The following is a 16,409-nucleotide window of genomic DNA, read 5'->3' as shown; positions in this document are numbered from 1 at the left end:
GGGAAGTGACTTAGAGGCCCCAAAGTTAATTGGGGGGAGGGGCTGGGAGCGCAAAGCTGAAGATTCAGCTTGGGAACCTAATACTGCTGCATCGGTCCAGTATGCAAACCCTACAAAAATAACATCATCGCTAACATCATCACTCTTTTCTTTATACAGTGAATAGGAATGCATACAACAAATTGATTGTGATCACACAGAGCATGGTGATCACATACTCGGTGATGTGTGTTTTAAGCACTTTTTTTTTTTGTTGGATTTAATACCCATTTTTTTTTAAAATAAGGAAGTCCCTCAAGGCAGGGTTACAACATATCAGAGTGGTAACTTTGCATCCTCCTGGTAATTCTGAAGCCCGGCAGGGCAGAAATGAAATCTCACAGGGCCTGGATTTTATTAAGACTTTTTTTTTTTCCGCTTTCTATGCAGGGTGGAATAGTCTTGTAAATGAAGCCCACAATTTGTAAACCTTTTCAGCTCAAATGTTCTCCCGTTTACAACAATGATAATTAGTTGTTTCTTTGGACAATCTGCAGAACATGCACACCTACACTTTTAAAAACTAGCGGCGGATTTAACCCTCCAGCTACTCCTAGGCAGGTCGATCCAGTAAGGCCGCGGTAAAAACAGTGAGGTAGTGTCAGGCGCACCCTTCCTCCCCGCACGCACAGTTCTCTTCACTAACTCCCCGATACTCTCCTCTAATCGCATGCAAATGCATGCCGCGGCTGTGAAGCGTTAGGGAAGGGTTATGCCCGCGCAACCCATTTTACTGTATAGGCGCTGTAACAGCGCCTATACAGTAACCTGGGTGCGCTGGTACCTGTCATTTCAAATGACATTTGAAATGACAGGCACCAGGAAGTGTAAAAAAGTGTAAAAAACAAAAAACCTGTGTGTTATATAAAAAAATAAAACAATTTTAAATACCTGTCGGAGGGCCGTGGGTCCAGGCGGCCGCTGGGCGGCGGGCAGCCATCAGCAGCATCCGGTAGTCCCTTCTCCCTCCCTTCCTCCCTCCCTCCCCTGCCTGGATGAGCGCCAAAATCGCACGGGCGGGTCGGCAGCGGGGGGGGGGGGGGGCGGCAGCGGGGGGGCGGCAGCAGGATCCGGGAGCGGCGGGTAGGCAGCAGCGGGGTCCGGGGGGGCAGCGGCAGCGGGGTCCGGGGGGGGCAGTGGCAGCGGGGTCCGGGGGTGGCAGCGAGAGCCGGGGAGCCAGCAGCGGCAGCATGTTCGATCGGGCAGGCAGGTGGGTGGCAAAGTAAAGATGGCCGCCTGCACGGGAAAATCGTGCAATTGGCCGCTGAAGACGTGACGTCACACCCCGTGACGCCAAACGTCGTGACGTCACGTCTTCAGCGGCCAATTGCACGATTTTCCCGTGCAGGCGGCCATCTTTACTTTGCCACCTACCTGCCTGCCCGATCGAACATGCTGCCGCTGCTGGCTCCCCGGATCTCGCTGCCACCCCCGGACCCCGCTGCCGCTGCCCCCCCGGACCCCGCTGCTGCCTACCCGCCGCTCCCGGATCCTGCTGCCGCCCCCCCGCTGCCGCCCCCCCCCCCGCTGCCGACCCGCCCGTGCGATTTTGGCGCTCATCCAGGCAGGGGAGGGAGGGAGGAAGGGAGAAGGGACTACCGGATGCCGCTGATGGCTGCCCGCCGCCCACCGGCCACCTGGACCCACGGCCCTCCGACAGGTATTTAAAATTGTTTTATTTTTTTATATAACACACAGGTTTTTTGTTTTTTTACACTTTTTACACTTACCATAGCAGGCCCGAGCCTTGCTACTTTTTCGTTTGTTTTTTTTTTGCCCTGGTCCCGTCCGGTCTCCTGCAGCCCCGTCCGGTCCGGACGGGACTGCAGGAGACCGGACGGGACCAGGGCGGGTAAGCAATGTTTTTACCCTACACTACACTAACTCCTACTAGGGGGAGGCGGTAAACTAGCAGGTTAAGGCCGCGGCAGAACAGCGGGTTACGGAGGAGATAATATCAGCGCCCGTTACAGTATCGCAGGGGAATAGCTAATTCCTTCATTATACAGCTTTTTCGTTCATTTACATGCCGGGTGCGGAAAGGGTTATGCGTCTGTTTTCAGAAGCGATACGGACGCGTGAAACTGGAGACTGTATCGCCGAATTGCCTTGCGCGCCCGAATTGTGCGCTACGAGCACGTTACAGACGGGCAATCCTCGAGCGGACGATACTGGATCGACCCGAGGGTTTGGCACAGCGGTTGTCCCCTCCAGCTGGGTGGGAGGAGGGTGCCCCTAAAATTACGAGTTGCAGCAGGGCCAGAGAGATTCTCTCTCCATATTGCATCGGCCGGCTAGCCTGAGGTAAGTACAGGGCCCACACAGGGGCAAGCTCTTCCAGTGCTGCAGGACTTCCGGTGATAGGGTGGATGGCCCTCACCCTCGGCAGTTGTCTACCCTGTCTGGTGGGAAGTTTTCCTCTGGTAATAACCTGGTGTCCTTTCTCTCCCGAAAATTTTATTTATTTATTTATTTATTATACCGACATTTGATCTGAGATATGAATGAGGTTCTATATAAATAAATACATAAAAATTGATAGCTAAATTGCTACGGATGTATCAAAGGACAGTTCTGCTTTCTGAGAGTTTAGAACAGTCTCTCTGAAGTTCACCCAAAAGTTATTTAGGTTTAGAGAGATCCTGCTCCTCTCAAAGCTCCAGCTGACGGAAACAGAAAAAAAACAAAACCAAAAAAAAGATTTCCCCAAACCGACACTGTATCCCCCCTTTTCCACATGTTTACCTGTTGGTCTGGGGGTGCTGGCTTGGGATAACCCTCCATTGTGTTGGCTGTTATCACCTGGGATGAGTTCCAAACTCATGCGAGGCTTTGGTATATATTCTCTTCTGGGCTGAGTTGAAGTCTCTCTAATTCTGCAGAACACAAAGGGAGGGCAGAAAAATGTTTTCTTGCATAATTTACTTTAAACCATTTTTATTATCAGCACAGTAGGCACAGCAGAATGCTGGTGCAATACAGTGCACCGACCATATCATAAGAGCAAGGCTGACAGCCAGACAGAGCAACTTATACAGCAGCCTGGGGACAGAGACAAACAGGTATCAATAAATCTGAACAAAGGGGAAAAAATATAAGCAGACCTACACAGTTGTATCCTGTACTCCGGGGGAGAATTATGCGCACAAAAATTTTAAATTCTGCATACTTTATATTGGTAAAATGACAATACATATCACAGTGTTTAAGTAGTTAATTTAAAATGTAATACAGGAAAAGTTATTACTCAAAGATGATAGATATTTTGAGCAAATTTACCCTACAAGTACACAATAATAGTGGCCCTTCCACCTTTCTCCCTGGTCAGACCTCTCTCACTCTGCTCTCTTAGGCCCCAACTCCTCTGCTCTCCACTATCTCTCCCCTCTGCCCTTCACTCCCACAGTTTTACTCCTCTCTCATAAAGCCCTAATCCCAGCTTCCTCTGACCCTCTCAAACACACACACACACACACACCCTCATATAGGTTCCCTCTTTCTCTTGTGCACACCCCCTCACACAGGCTCCCTTTCTCTATTGCACACACACACCCTTACAAAGGCTCCCTCTGACTCTATCCTCCCCCCCCCCCCCCGCCACACACACACCCACCCACCCTCTTACACAGGCTCATTTCTGTACCTCTCTCTCACAAACACATACATGCTCTCAAACAGATTCTCTCTGTCCCACTTTCATACTTACACATTCCCTCACACAGGCCCCCTTTGTTCTTCTCTCTGACACACACACACACACCCTCACATAAGTTCATTCTCTCTCTCCCACACACATATTCACACACACACACAGTCACACAGATTCTCTGTCCCACTCTCACACACAAACACCCCCTCACATAGGCTCGTTCTATCTCCTGCATGTACACACCCCACATACAGGCTCCTTCTTTCTCCTGCATATACACACCTCCTCAGATAGGAACTCTCTCTCTGTAGTACAAACAGAACTCTCACACAGGCTCCCTCTTTCTCATATACACACACACACACACACTTGCACAGAGGCACCCAATCTCTCTCACCAATTGCCAAATACACACACCCCTTCATACAGGTTCCCTTTCTCTCTCTCACACACACACACACACACACCCTCACTCAGGCTCTCTCTCTCTCTCATGCTCACACAGGTACCCTCACAAGCATATTTCCTCTCTCTCACACAGGCTCATGAGCTTTCTTGCCTCTCAAACTGGGCCTTCTTTTCCCCTGGCTTGCTGATCTTTGCCATAAAGGATGGGCTCCACTTGTGGCCAGCTGATGCTCCAGGCGTGATCTTTGCCACAAGCGGGATGGGCTCTGCTCATGGCCAGCTGATGCTCTGGGCCTGATCTTTGCCGTGAGTGGGATGGGCCTTTGAGGCCCACAGGTCCTCTCTTAGAAATTCTGCGCAAAAACTGTTACCGTAATTCTACGTGGGAGGGGAATTCTGCGCAAATTCTGTGCTCCACAGTAGTGCAGAACTGCCCCAGAAGTAACCCTGGGGCCTAACAAAAATAGAGAGACCATACGGAGGCAGGAGGAGATATTCCTGAAAGCTGACCTCAGGAGGCCCTGGATGCAAGCCCACAAGATATATGGCAAAGAGATGAAAGGGCCTGGGAGATGGAAGAGCGAGCATGTGGAGGAGCCAGAAGGTGATGTATAGAACTGAGCTCTCGCTGGCTCAGTGGTCCTCGATTTCATTCCCCGGTCAGGTTTTCTTCTCCCCAAGTTGGCCAGGTCCTGGGAGGCTGTACAGGCAGTGTTCACAATAGGGCATCATGCAATGGTGATACCTAGTGGCTGGATTTGGGACCCATGATGGCAGGGCTGAGGACTGCCTCTGCAACACCTACGCTAAAGTAAGTTAGGAAGAAATTTAAATAGGGGGGGGGGGGGGGGGGAGAACCCAAGGGGAGCTGCAAATGAAGTCTCACAATGCTGGATTCCAACCCCAGTTCCAGTTGAGTTGGAAACCGAAAAGGAGCAGAGGGAAAACTGCGTGGAACAAAAAAAAAAACAACAAACAAACACAAGAAAAGATATAATTGTGCTCCAGGCCTAAAGATGCCTTCGTGCCAGACAGGGAACCTGCCCCTGACTAACCAGAGAGCAGAGGGGACACATAAGGCCCTCGTGGCGGAGACCAGCACTAACTGCAGGATAGGGAACAGCTGGCCATGCTTTCCTGTAATAGCAGCAAACGGAAGTCAGAGTTGCAGAAAAGAAGATCCAGCTCTCAGATACAGTCAGTGAGCGCCGACGGTCTTCAGAAACTGCACCCGATGAGTACTGCACATTATTTCAACGTTGAACGCAGCAGGACGGGTTTACCCAGTCTGCACGCTCTCAGTATTTTCCCGCTAAAAAAGTCTTCATACTTTAAGGGAGATGTTTTCAGGAGCCTACGTAATTGTAATGTATGTGCACACTTTTAACATACATACAGTACGCTTTGCAGCTAATTGTCAAAAGTAATCCACGCAGGCGGTTTCTCTTTGAAAACCAGCCAGCGTAAAGTGCATGTGAACTAAAAGCGAATCTTCTTCGTGCCTGCAATTTGTGCAGGCGTCCGAGCAGGGGCGGGGTAAAATAGAACAGTGATAATTTGGAGATCAAACATATGCACCCCACAGTCCTCCCCTCCCCCTGCCCCCCCCACAAGGAAAGCCTCTTTTCACCCAGCGTAAAGTACTGTGAAAACCCATGTGCACTTTTAGGCAGGGAGAGGGGAGCAATTAGCAGCCAGGCCCATTTCCCAGGTAAATGGCTTGGAAAATTGCCCTATACGTTGCTTGAGCTTCACCCCTTGCAAGCCGTCATGCATGCACACACAGACACACACGCACACGTTTTTCTGTATAGCTCCCAGGGACGGTGCAAAGTATTTGGCGCCATAGGTGAACCTTTGGTCATACAACACCCCCTCCCCCCCCCCCCCCCAAATCCCTCCATCGCTGTGCTCCCTTCTACCAGCAGCAGTGGCTCCAGCATATCGCTCCCTTCTTTGATGATATTGGTTCTGGCAAATCTCCCTTCCCGTTTTCTTGCTGGTGGGATTTTGCTGCAACCGCCTAGTTTGCTTACCGGAAGCACCGGCCCTAATCAGAAAAAAACTAGAGCGGTGGTTTTATATGCGTTGGGGACATCCTGCATGCAAATTATATGAATGACAGGAACAGCAGAGAGCAGCTGGAAGCCTTCCCCTCTGCATTGTCCTCGTTGTCATCAGCAACTGGAATTTTTGAAGTTCATCTTGAAAATCCTCAGATGACAATGGAATACTGTAGGCAGAATTCTGCCACATTAGCCTTCTGGCGGTATTTGCATTGCCTGATGCTAGTGTTAGGAAAGAAGTCACGACAATAGAAATGGTTTTACGGACCCCCCTCCTCATATAATCAAACGAAAAATGTTGCAAAATGCAGTGATCTAGCTTTTTTTTTTTTTTTGTACAATCATTGGTCTCTCAAGACCTGGACTGTAGGAGCACACATTTTTGAAAGCGCACGCTGACGTGATCACGTACCCCTGAAACAGTCTGCTAACCACAGGGCCTGTGCTGGGAGGAGAAAGTCGGGTCAGTGCCTTTGAAGACCATTTATGAGAAGTATTTTGCTATTTTTTTTTTAGGAATTTTATATACAGAAATTGTCAAAAAAGTATTGGACTGTTTTGTCAGGACCAATGATTATAAAAAAGAGCTAGATCATTGCATTGTGTGACATTTAAGCTCAACGATTTGAGGCTCTCTATACATTTATCTAGTGTGTCCCCTCTTTTGATTCTTCTGTTATTGCAGTTTGTTATAAAAAGAAGTGCCACTAAGTGTATTCAGCAAGATTTGGCAAATGCCAGCCATTCTCCTGAGAGTCAGGAACAATAAAGGAGAAAAACAAGAAAAATAAAGGCTGAAATCAAGCCTGCACATTTTAGCTACAAGGGTAGAGCTAGGGGACACCTGCAACTTGATAATACAACATGATATGCCATACAGGATTCAGTGGCACATCACAGTAGATTGCACAAACCGATCATCCTAAATGGCATTATACTGCAGCAATCCTGGTATGAAATATCATAACAACTGAAAGCCTACGTTCAGAACAGAACAGTGCAAACCCTCTGAATGTCTTTACTGAGATCGGTGCAGCTGCTGATGGGAAGAGTGTCTGTGTGTGTGGGGAGCAGTTATTGCTTGCCACCACAGACTCAGACATGAGAAATGAGAACCCATCAAGCTTTAATGGCTGCTGTGCTGAACACGTGACATCACTTCATCCCTTGGCTGCTTCCTAAGCTACACCAGACCTCACGGTGGCTGGCACTTGTGGGACCATAAGGACATATAGTGTGGTCACACTGGGAAGTCTCCTGGATTTCTTTGGGAACTACATAAAATCAATGTTTTGGGTTTTTTTTACATGAAGGACATATGCGTGTTGGTGTGTGCATGTGTGGAGTGTGGGTGGGTGTGGGAGCGACAGCGATCTGTTCCTTGGAGGGAAAAAAAAAAAACAAAACAAAACAGCAATCATCTAAAAACCCAATCTGTTTTATGCAGACCTAGAAGATTACACAATATACTGTTACAACAGAAATCTAATAATGCTAATCAAAACATTATGCAAGCATGAGCTAATTTACTACCTGTTCACGCTGAAAAGATGGCAGCAAAAATCAATTGAAATGCTGAATAGCATCTGAGTGAGGATACATCAATTTCCTACTGACTAGTGGCCAGATGAGAGGAATATACAATGCACACGAGCTTCCAAGAGATAGATGTTTCTATTTGCAGCTATGAATCTCAGAGCAAATAAGTCCCTCTGCACTGTATATCTTCCAGAAGTCAACCTTTAGGAATGAAGCCATTTTCTTCTCAGAACAGAGTCTTCCACATGTGCGCAAAAACCCTTCAGTCTTGATATCATGTTACGAAAATAGACTCTTACCTCTGCTCTAGCTTTACTGCAACTTCCTGAAGGATCTGCGAAGCCTGCTTGTGGTACTCCAGCTGGGCCTGAACAAGCGAGGAAAGCTGACTCACCTGTTCGATCTGAGAATAAATATGCAAGAGTCAGCGGGGTGCTCAGCAACAGGACACCATGCGAAGTGTGGCTTCCCACTGCACTGCAGCCGTTACCATATTGTACTTTCATTTTTTTTTGTACTTATTCCTTTAGTGTCTGCATTATCTGATGTACGGTATATAAGAAACGAGAAATAAATAAATAAATAAACATTTGGATTCAGTGGTCCCATTGCTGGTTTTGGAATATTGTTTGTGCTTTATTATTGGTCATTCAACTATTGATTTGTTTTTTGCTTAGAGCATTTAAGCTTGAGAAGGCCACTGACAAAAACTTTTCAATACACACATCCATTACATATGTAAATCACAAAGCCACCGCTCAACTTTAGCATGTGAGAAGGTCACACCGTGTAATAATGATGCATACTTCCTATGAGCTCTGGAGATATCAGGAATCTACTTAACAGCTTTACAAATTAAAAGTGAATCTACCAATAACATTCGGCTCATACGCTGCCGATGGGTGGGAAGCATGCCAGAAAGGACCGAGGGCAATCATACTGATGCCTGACTGCTTTGTCTAATGATAGGATCTAATTTGTGACATCAAGCACTGCGAACGCGCACCAGCTGCAACCCCGGAGAGCGAGATGTATTTTGTGGCATGCTTGCACTCACAGGCACTTCCAGGGAAGTCAGATTACTGCAGGCCATCTGCTTACAAAATTAATAAAGCCACAACTAAATTATTATAGACATGCTTATATAATGCACAGGGAGGGAAGGGAGGGTGGCCGTTGCCATGGAAGCTGGTTTCTTGTTGATTAAAGTTATTTGAACATCTAGCTCCAGCAAGTGTAAGCTGGTCAGAAAGAAGCTATGGTACGGTTTGTTAAGCTGATATTTATCACACTGCCTTAATAAAGAAAACTCATAGAAGTTAGGAGTGTGCATTCATTTGCAACGTATTGTCAATCCGCAACGTATAGGTCCTTATTCGTTGTATTCGTGGGGAAGCGAAATGTATCGCGATTCCCACGAATACAACGAATCTTCACCGAATTATATGGCCGTCTAAAGGAGCGAATTTAAACAAAACCCCCACCCTCCTGACCCCCCCAAGACTTGCCAAAACTCCCTGGTGGTCCAGCGGGGTCCGGGAGCCATCTACTGCACTCACGCCATCGGCTGCCGGTATTCAAAATGGCGCCGATAGCCTTTGCCCTTACTATGTCACAGGGGCTACCGGTGCCATTGGTCGGCCCCTGTCACATGGTAGGAGCAATGGACGGCCGGCACCATCTTGTGCTCCCTACCATGTGACAGGGGCCGACCAATGGCACCGGTAGCACCTGAGACATAGTAAGGGCAAAGGCTATCGGCGCCATTTTGAATACTGGCAGCCAACGACCCGAGTGCAGGAGATCGCTCCCAGACCCCCGCTGGACCACCAGGGACTTTTGGTAAGTCTTGGGGGGGGGGGTCAGGAGGGTGGGGGGTTGTAGTTAATTACATTTTAGCCAGGAAACGAATAAGAATGGAACGCATGAACGGATTGGGGGGCCCCCTTGCCGAATGCAACGTATCTGCCCCCCGACGAATACGAATAACGAATGTAACATATGCAGTCCCCCTGCACATCCCTAATAGAAGTAAATATTCAAAAGAAATTTTTCTAACTTTGGGACGTAGCCGATCAAACCTAGGGATTTAATATTTCCCCCTCACCAACTATGCCAAGTAAGTCACTATCCAGCTAAAACTTAGCTGGGCTAAAAAAGAAGCTGTGCAGCGGGGTTCTTGAGGAGTGCGGTTTAAATTTAGCTGAGTAAATCTGGTAGTGGTGGAGAGTAGACCTAAATAATCCAGGTAGGTATAAAGCTAGTTAAGCCAAAAAAAAAAATCCTAAACCAGTTGGCCTGATCTCCCACCATCCCCGAAAAGAATTCAAATGGAAGGAGTGAGGACCTGTGTGTACTGCTCAACTCCCACCAGCAGTGGCCCTCAGTGGGCCAAGTTCCCTGTTGCTCAGTCCTCCAAGGGCTCTAGCTTGGAGGTCCTGCTGGCGACCATGTTCCCTGCACTGCTAGAGCCTTAAAAGCCTGCCTCACTCCCTGTGCCTTGCTGCTACTTGGAGTCTCCTGCACTCTGCGTTGTGGTCATCTTAGTCCTAGTTCTTGCCTTATCTTTGTTCTGTATTTGCTCCTATTATAGTGGCCTTCTCATCTGTCTGTGCTTTTTCTGTCTTGTTGGTCTTGGTCTGTTTGCCCTGTGTATTGACCCTAGTTTAGTGCCCTTGTGGTGAACTTCTTGTTTTGAGAACACCCTTTTGTTTCTGACTCTATTTCCTGCAGCCAGCTCTGTCCCAGTGGGTGTCCTTCCGTACCTGCCTTTGCTGTGCAACTCATGTTAAGTCCTGCCAGCTACCAGAACCTGAGGGCTCAGCTCGAGGGGGAGGTGGTTGGTTCAGGCAGAACAGCCTTTAGTGCCAGCCCAGTCTTGTCTCGAAGAAGCCTGCTCTGTCTGGATCCTGCTCAGCTTCTGCTCTGTGGGGTACCCATTACAAGCACCCTATGTCCTGACATCAAGCAGAGGTCACTAATACCCCCAGGTGCAGCGATGTGAGTCCCAGCAAGTCAGGCACAAGATTTTCTAGTCTTGCGCTGCGCCAAGTCAGGTGTTTGACATGTCTAAGTTGGTCCCTGAATCTTTAAAGCCGGTTACCCAAGTTTCTGGCCTTGCTGGACCATTTTGGACCTATAAGTAGAATTTAGTAATAATGAACCCGGTGTCTGAAATAGTGTTTGCCAGCACCTGTGTCCTAGTTTGAGTAATTCAGCAATGCCTATTACCCAGGTTTTTGGCCTAGAAAGGCCATTTTTGGTACTGTAAACTGTGTCTGGTCAGGAATCTAGAATCTGTAAACAAAAACTATGTAGCTTGGTGGCACAGGCTCCAGCTCCAAGTAATCCAGTACACGCCTCACACAGCCCGATAGCCTGCGTGAAACTATTTTAAAGCAGAATACCTCTGAGGCGGCAGGGACTAAGAAGCAAATAATGGGAACTATACAGAGCATCCAGACCATTTTAAACAGGATGGCTGTCGCTGCCCCTGTTGTAACCAGAGTTGGAGCTGTGCTGGCTAAGCTTGCTTGTGTTCCAGCTCCACTCTGCGCCATACTCAGTCGCTGATTTTGAATTTAACCCTGACCCAGTACCTGCTTTTTATATCATGTCAGACCTTATTCCTAATGCTGCCAAGCTGGATTCCACTCTTGATTAAAGGCTGGCTCCTGGCTCTCCATCTCCCAAACTGAATCTGGTTGTAAGATTCCAGGCCTGGCCCTGCTCTGTTCTCTGTAATAGAATAATCTGCTTCTGTTGGGGCCCTTGTGGCAACGTTCCAGAAACTGCACTTATCCTCACCGAGGGATGCCGAGTATGCTTCTGGCTGCATTTCCGCTCTGCAGCCTTCATTCCAGCCAGCAGCTCTGCTCCGGAGAATCTGTTTCAGCCGACAGCTGTTTCCGGCACAGCACACGATCCCCACCCTCCCTAAAATAATTTTAAAAACATTGCAAGCCACAGCAGCCCAATGGCCTCTTCCCCCCTCCCCCCCCCAATATATTTTAATTAAAGAATTGCTCCAGGCCTTATCCTCTCCTACTCCACCCTCCTGCCACCCTGGGGACTCCTAGTCCCATCTTCCCATTCCACTTGGAACCCCTCCAAGAGCAGGGTTTCCCATACTGTGGGTTGGGACCCCCAAATGGGGTCACAAAACCTTCAGGTGGGGTCACAAGTACCTCATAAAACTGCAGGCAGCAGCAGATTCATAGTGGAAATTGGCGTGGGGCCTGTGAGCCAACACACACTCTCAGGCCCTGCAGTGGCAATGCCCTTGCATGAGTTTCTATGGTAACAAAAAAAAAACCCTGTATGAGAAGGAACAGGAACTGGTGCTGGGCCTGGGCCTGGGAGCTTACATTAGCTCTCTTACTCTGTGCTGACTTTTCTTAGTAATGCTGCTGCCTCTTGCAGATCACCGCTGGGTTTGGAACCAGCCATGAGATGAGAGCAGGGGAAGGCTGAATGTGCGTGAGCCAATGGAAATTGCCACTGTTCCTCTCTCCTCATTCAAAACTTAACCTACCCAAGAGAAAAATGTTTCCTATGTCATCAGCCTGCCTTCCCTTTCTACCAGTTGTCATCCACCTTTAACCTGGGGCCCAAATCTGTGGCTGATCTTGATCAAGGGGATGTTTGGACAAGGGGCTCTTTGAAGGAAGATATCAGTTACAGGACAGGGGTTGGCTATGGAAGGTGAAAGTGTGGGAATGACAAGATGGTCGACTGAGAAATATATAGTGATAGGAATCAGCTGGGGTGGTGTAAGAGAAGGGCTGGAGGGGAAGAGATGAAAGATGGGATGGGAGATGAGAGTAAGGAGAGAATGGGGATGAATGAGGAAGGGAATAACAAGAATAAGTTGAAGGTTATGGGGGTGAGGAAAGTTGAGCTAGGGATATGCAAAAAGGGTTGGAAGAAAAAGAAGGGATAGACTGAGGATGTGAGAGGAGTGGTGGGATGTAAGGAGATCAGTTGGAGGGGTAGAGGTGAAAGGTGGTCTTCTGGAGGGGAGGATCTTAAAGAGAGGAGGTTCTATGCAGAGGGGTGGAAGCTGAGAGAGAGGATCAACTAGAGATGGAAGAGGTTGAAACAGGGAATCGGCTGCAGTACAGGGTTGGTGAGTGTGGAATAATTGTTTAAAGGGGGACTGTTTTGATCATCCTCTGGGGATCACATGAATTTTCAACTGCTAAAATGGGGTCATACTGGCTAAATGGTTGAGAAGCCTTGTGGTAGTGTCTTCGCCACACTCCTGGCCGTTATCCTCTGTTGCTCAAATAGCAATGCTGGTAGTATCCATTACAAATGTTGTGTTGGTAAAGACTCTGTCAGCAGTGTTAGAAGTGTTGGCTACCAGAGGATGCTGCTAAGAGTGCAGCAAAGACATTAATGAATCCCAGTGTGATCTGGGAGATTTGGAGAGTTTCAGATGGGAGTATGAGTGCCAGAGTGGCGAGAAGGTGGAGAGGGGGGAAGAGGTGGCCTATAAGAACATAAGAAGTTGCCATACTGGGTCAGACTGAGGGCCCATCAAGCCCAGCATCCTGTTTCCAACAGTGGCAATCCAGGATACAAGTACCTGGCAATTACCCAAACATTAAATAGATCCCATTCTATTAATGCCAGTAATAGCAGTGGATATTCCCTAAGTCAACTTGATTAATAGCCGTTTATGGACTTCTCCAAAAACTTATCCAAACTTTTTTTTAAACCCATCTACACTAACTGCCCTAATCATATCCTCCAGCAACGAATTCCAGAGCTTAATTGTGCATTGAGTGAAAAAGAATTTTCTCTGATTCGTTTTAAATGTGCTACTTGCTAACTTCATGGTGTGCCCCCTAGTCCTTTTATTATCTGAAAGAGTAAAAAACTGATTCACTTTACCCATTCTAGTCTTCTCATGATTTTATAGACCTCAACCATCTCTTCTCCAAGCTGAACAGCCCTAACCTCTTTAGTCTTTCCTCATAGGGGAGTCGTTCCATCCCTATCATTGTGGTTGCCCTTCTCTGTACCTTTTTCAGTGTAACTATATCTTTTTTGAGGTGCGGAGAATAGAATTACAAACAGTATTCAAGATATGGTCTCACCATGGAGCAATACAGAGGCATTATAACATCCATCATTTTATTCACCATTCCCTTCCTAGTACATAAGAACATAAGAAAATGCCATACTGGGTCAGACCAAGGGTCTATCAAGCCCAGCATCCTGTTTCCAACAGTGGCCAATCCAGGCCATACGAACCTGGCAAGTACCCAAAAACTAAGTCTATTCCATGTTACCATTGCTAATGGCAGTGGCTATTCTCTAAGTGAACTTAAAGGTAATGGACTTCTCCTCCAAGAACTTATCCAATCCTTTTTTAAACACAGCTATACTAACTGCACTAACCACATCCTCTGGCAACAAATTCCAGAGTTTAATTGTGCATTGAGTAAAAAAGAACTTTCTCCGATTAGTTTTAAATGTGCCCCATGCTAACTTCATGGAGTGCCCCCTAGTCTTTCTACTATCCGAAAGAGTAAATAACCGATTCACATCTACCCGTTCTAGACCTCTCATGATTTTAAACACTTCTATCATATCCCCCCTCAGTCATCTCTTCTCCAAGCTGAACAGCCCTAACCTCTTTAGTCTTCCCTCATAGGGGAATTACTAACATTCTGTTTGCTTTTTTGATTACCACAGCACATTGAGCTGATGATGTCAATATATAATCCACTATGATGCCTAGATCTTTTTCCTAGGTGGTAACTCCTAATATGGAACCTAACATTGTGCATGAATTCTTTTTCCCTATATGTATCACCTTGCACTTGCCACATTACATTTCATCTGCCATTTGGACACCTAATCTTCCAGTCTCGCAAGGTCCTCCTGCAATTTATCACAATCTGCATGCGATTTAACTACTCTGAATAATTTTGTGTCATTTGCAAATTTGATCACTCACTTGTTGTGTCCTTTTCCAGATCATTTATAAATATATTAAAAAGCACCTGTCCAAGTACAGATCCCTAAGGCACTCCATTGTTTACCTTTTTCCACTGAGAAAACTGACCATTTAATCCTACTCTCTATTTCCTATCTTTTAACCAGTTTGCAATCCATGAAAGGATATCGCCTGCTATCCCATGACTTTTTAGTTTTCTTAGAAGTCTCTCATGAGGGACTTTATCAAACACCTTCTGAAAATCCAAATACATTACATCAACCAGTTCAACTTTATCCACATATTTATTAAACCCTTCATAAAAATGTAGCAGATTTGTGAGGCAAAATTTCCCTTGGATAAATCCAAGCTGGCTGTGTCCCATTAAACCATGTCTTTCTATATGTTTGATGATTTTGTTCTTTAGAATAGTTTCTACTATTTTTCTCGGACCCCATCTCCTCTACTCTAAATTTTTGGAATAACTGCTTACACGCCATCAACCTTCTTCTCTCGAGTCTCAACCTGGTTATCTCCCCTTGCGATAACAACCCCTTCGCCAACAATGCAATTATTCCACTAGCAAGCCAGGTTAGAGACCTTGGGGCCACCCTTGACTCTAGAATGAATTTCAAAAAGTTCATTAATGCTATAACCAAAGAATGCTTCTTTTAAGCTACAGGTCCTGAAGCAGCTAAGACCGCTCTTACACTTCCAGGATTTCCGTTCAGTGCTTCAGGCCATACTGTTTTCAAAGATCGACTATTGTAACGCTCTACTACTCGGTCTCCCCGCCTCTTCTACTAAACCTCTACAGATGCTGCAAAACGCAGCGGCCAGGATCCTTACAAACACATGTCGTAAGGACCACATCACACCAATCCTAAAAATCCTACACTGGCTACCCATCCAATACAGAATACTCTTCAAGGCTCTCACCATCATCCACAAATCCGTCTATCAGCAATCCAACTCGCCATCCCTCTCGAACTACATACTTCAACAAGGCCGATCAGAAACGCCTACAAAGGTTCACTCAAGGCCCCCCCCCAACAAATCCTCGGTCCACAACTCTATTCACAAGCGAGCACTTTCGACAGCAGGTCCGCTCCATTGGAATTCGCATCCCCCAAATATACGCCAGGAACAATGCCACCTCTCCTTCAGAAAGAAACTGAAAACCTGGCTGTTCACACAAGCTTACCGTTGAAGGAACCTCCATCAATCCAACATTGACTCTCACCCTTCGACCTCTTCCCCAATCCCTCCCCCCCTCCCCATTTCCAGTCCCTGCCCTGACACCACCCCCCCCCCCCCCCGCCCCTGCTCACCTCCCCATGTCTCCTCCTCCCACAGGATTTATATTATGTTAATAATCACCTAGGATAAATCTCTGTTTATGTCTCGCTACTATATTGTTTTCATTAATTTTTTATCACTCTCCAGTTGTTATCGTTTAAAATCTTTCCTGTCTTCCTTCTCCCATGTTTTCGCTCCCTGTTTAATGTAACTTTACCTTTCTACTTAGTTGTTAAATTGGTTTCCCCCTGTTCTATTGTAAACCGGTTCGATAAGACCTCGTCTTGAGTATCGGTATAGTAAATGAAGTTAAATAAATAAATAAATCATTTATAAATATATTAAAAAGCACCTGTCCAAGTACAGATCCCTGAGGCACTCCATTGTTTACCTTTTTCCACTGAGAAAACTGACCATTTAATCCTACTCTCTATTTCCTATCTTTTAACCAGTTTGCAAT

At 46.8% G+C, this 16,409-nt stretch overlaps 1 protein-coding gene across 1 annotated transcript in view; it reads right to left on the bottom strand.

The window, feature by feature from the left end:
* The window catches only part of SH3GL2 (SH3 domain containing GRB2 like 2, endophilin A1), a 369,136-nt gene that overhangs the window by 25,698 nt on the left and 327,029 nt on the right, over nucleotides 1–16,409 (bottom strand). Inside the window, exons 7-8 of the mRNA XM_029608721.1 lie at nucleotides 8,001–8,104; nucleotides 2,785–2,915 (exon numbers count right to left, since the gene is read on the bottom strand). Coding sequence (XP_029464581.1) covers nucleotides 2,785–2,915; nucleotides 8,001–8,104 — 235 coding nt within the window. The remainder of the gene's footprint in view (nucleotides 1–2,784; nucleotides 2,916–8,000; nucleotides 8,105–16,409) is intronic.

Source organism: Rhinatrema bivittatum, chromosome 1 (assembly GCF_901001135.1).
Source record: "Rhinatrema bivittatum chromosome 1, aRhiBiv1.1, whole genome shotgun sequence".
Classification (NCBI taxonomy): Eukaryota; Metazoa; Chordata; class Amphibia; order Gymnophiona; family Rhinatrematidae; genus Rhinatrema; species Rhinatrema bivittatum.
Note: the sequence above shows the minus strand (reverse complement) of the source record. Positions and strands in the feature narration are given on the sequence as shown.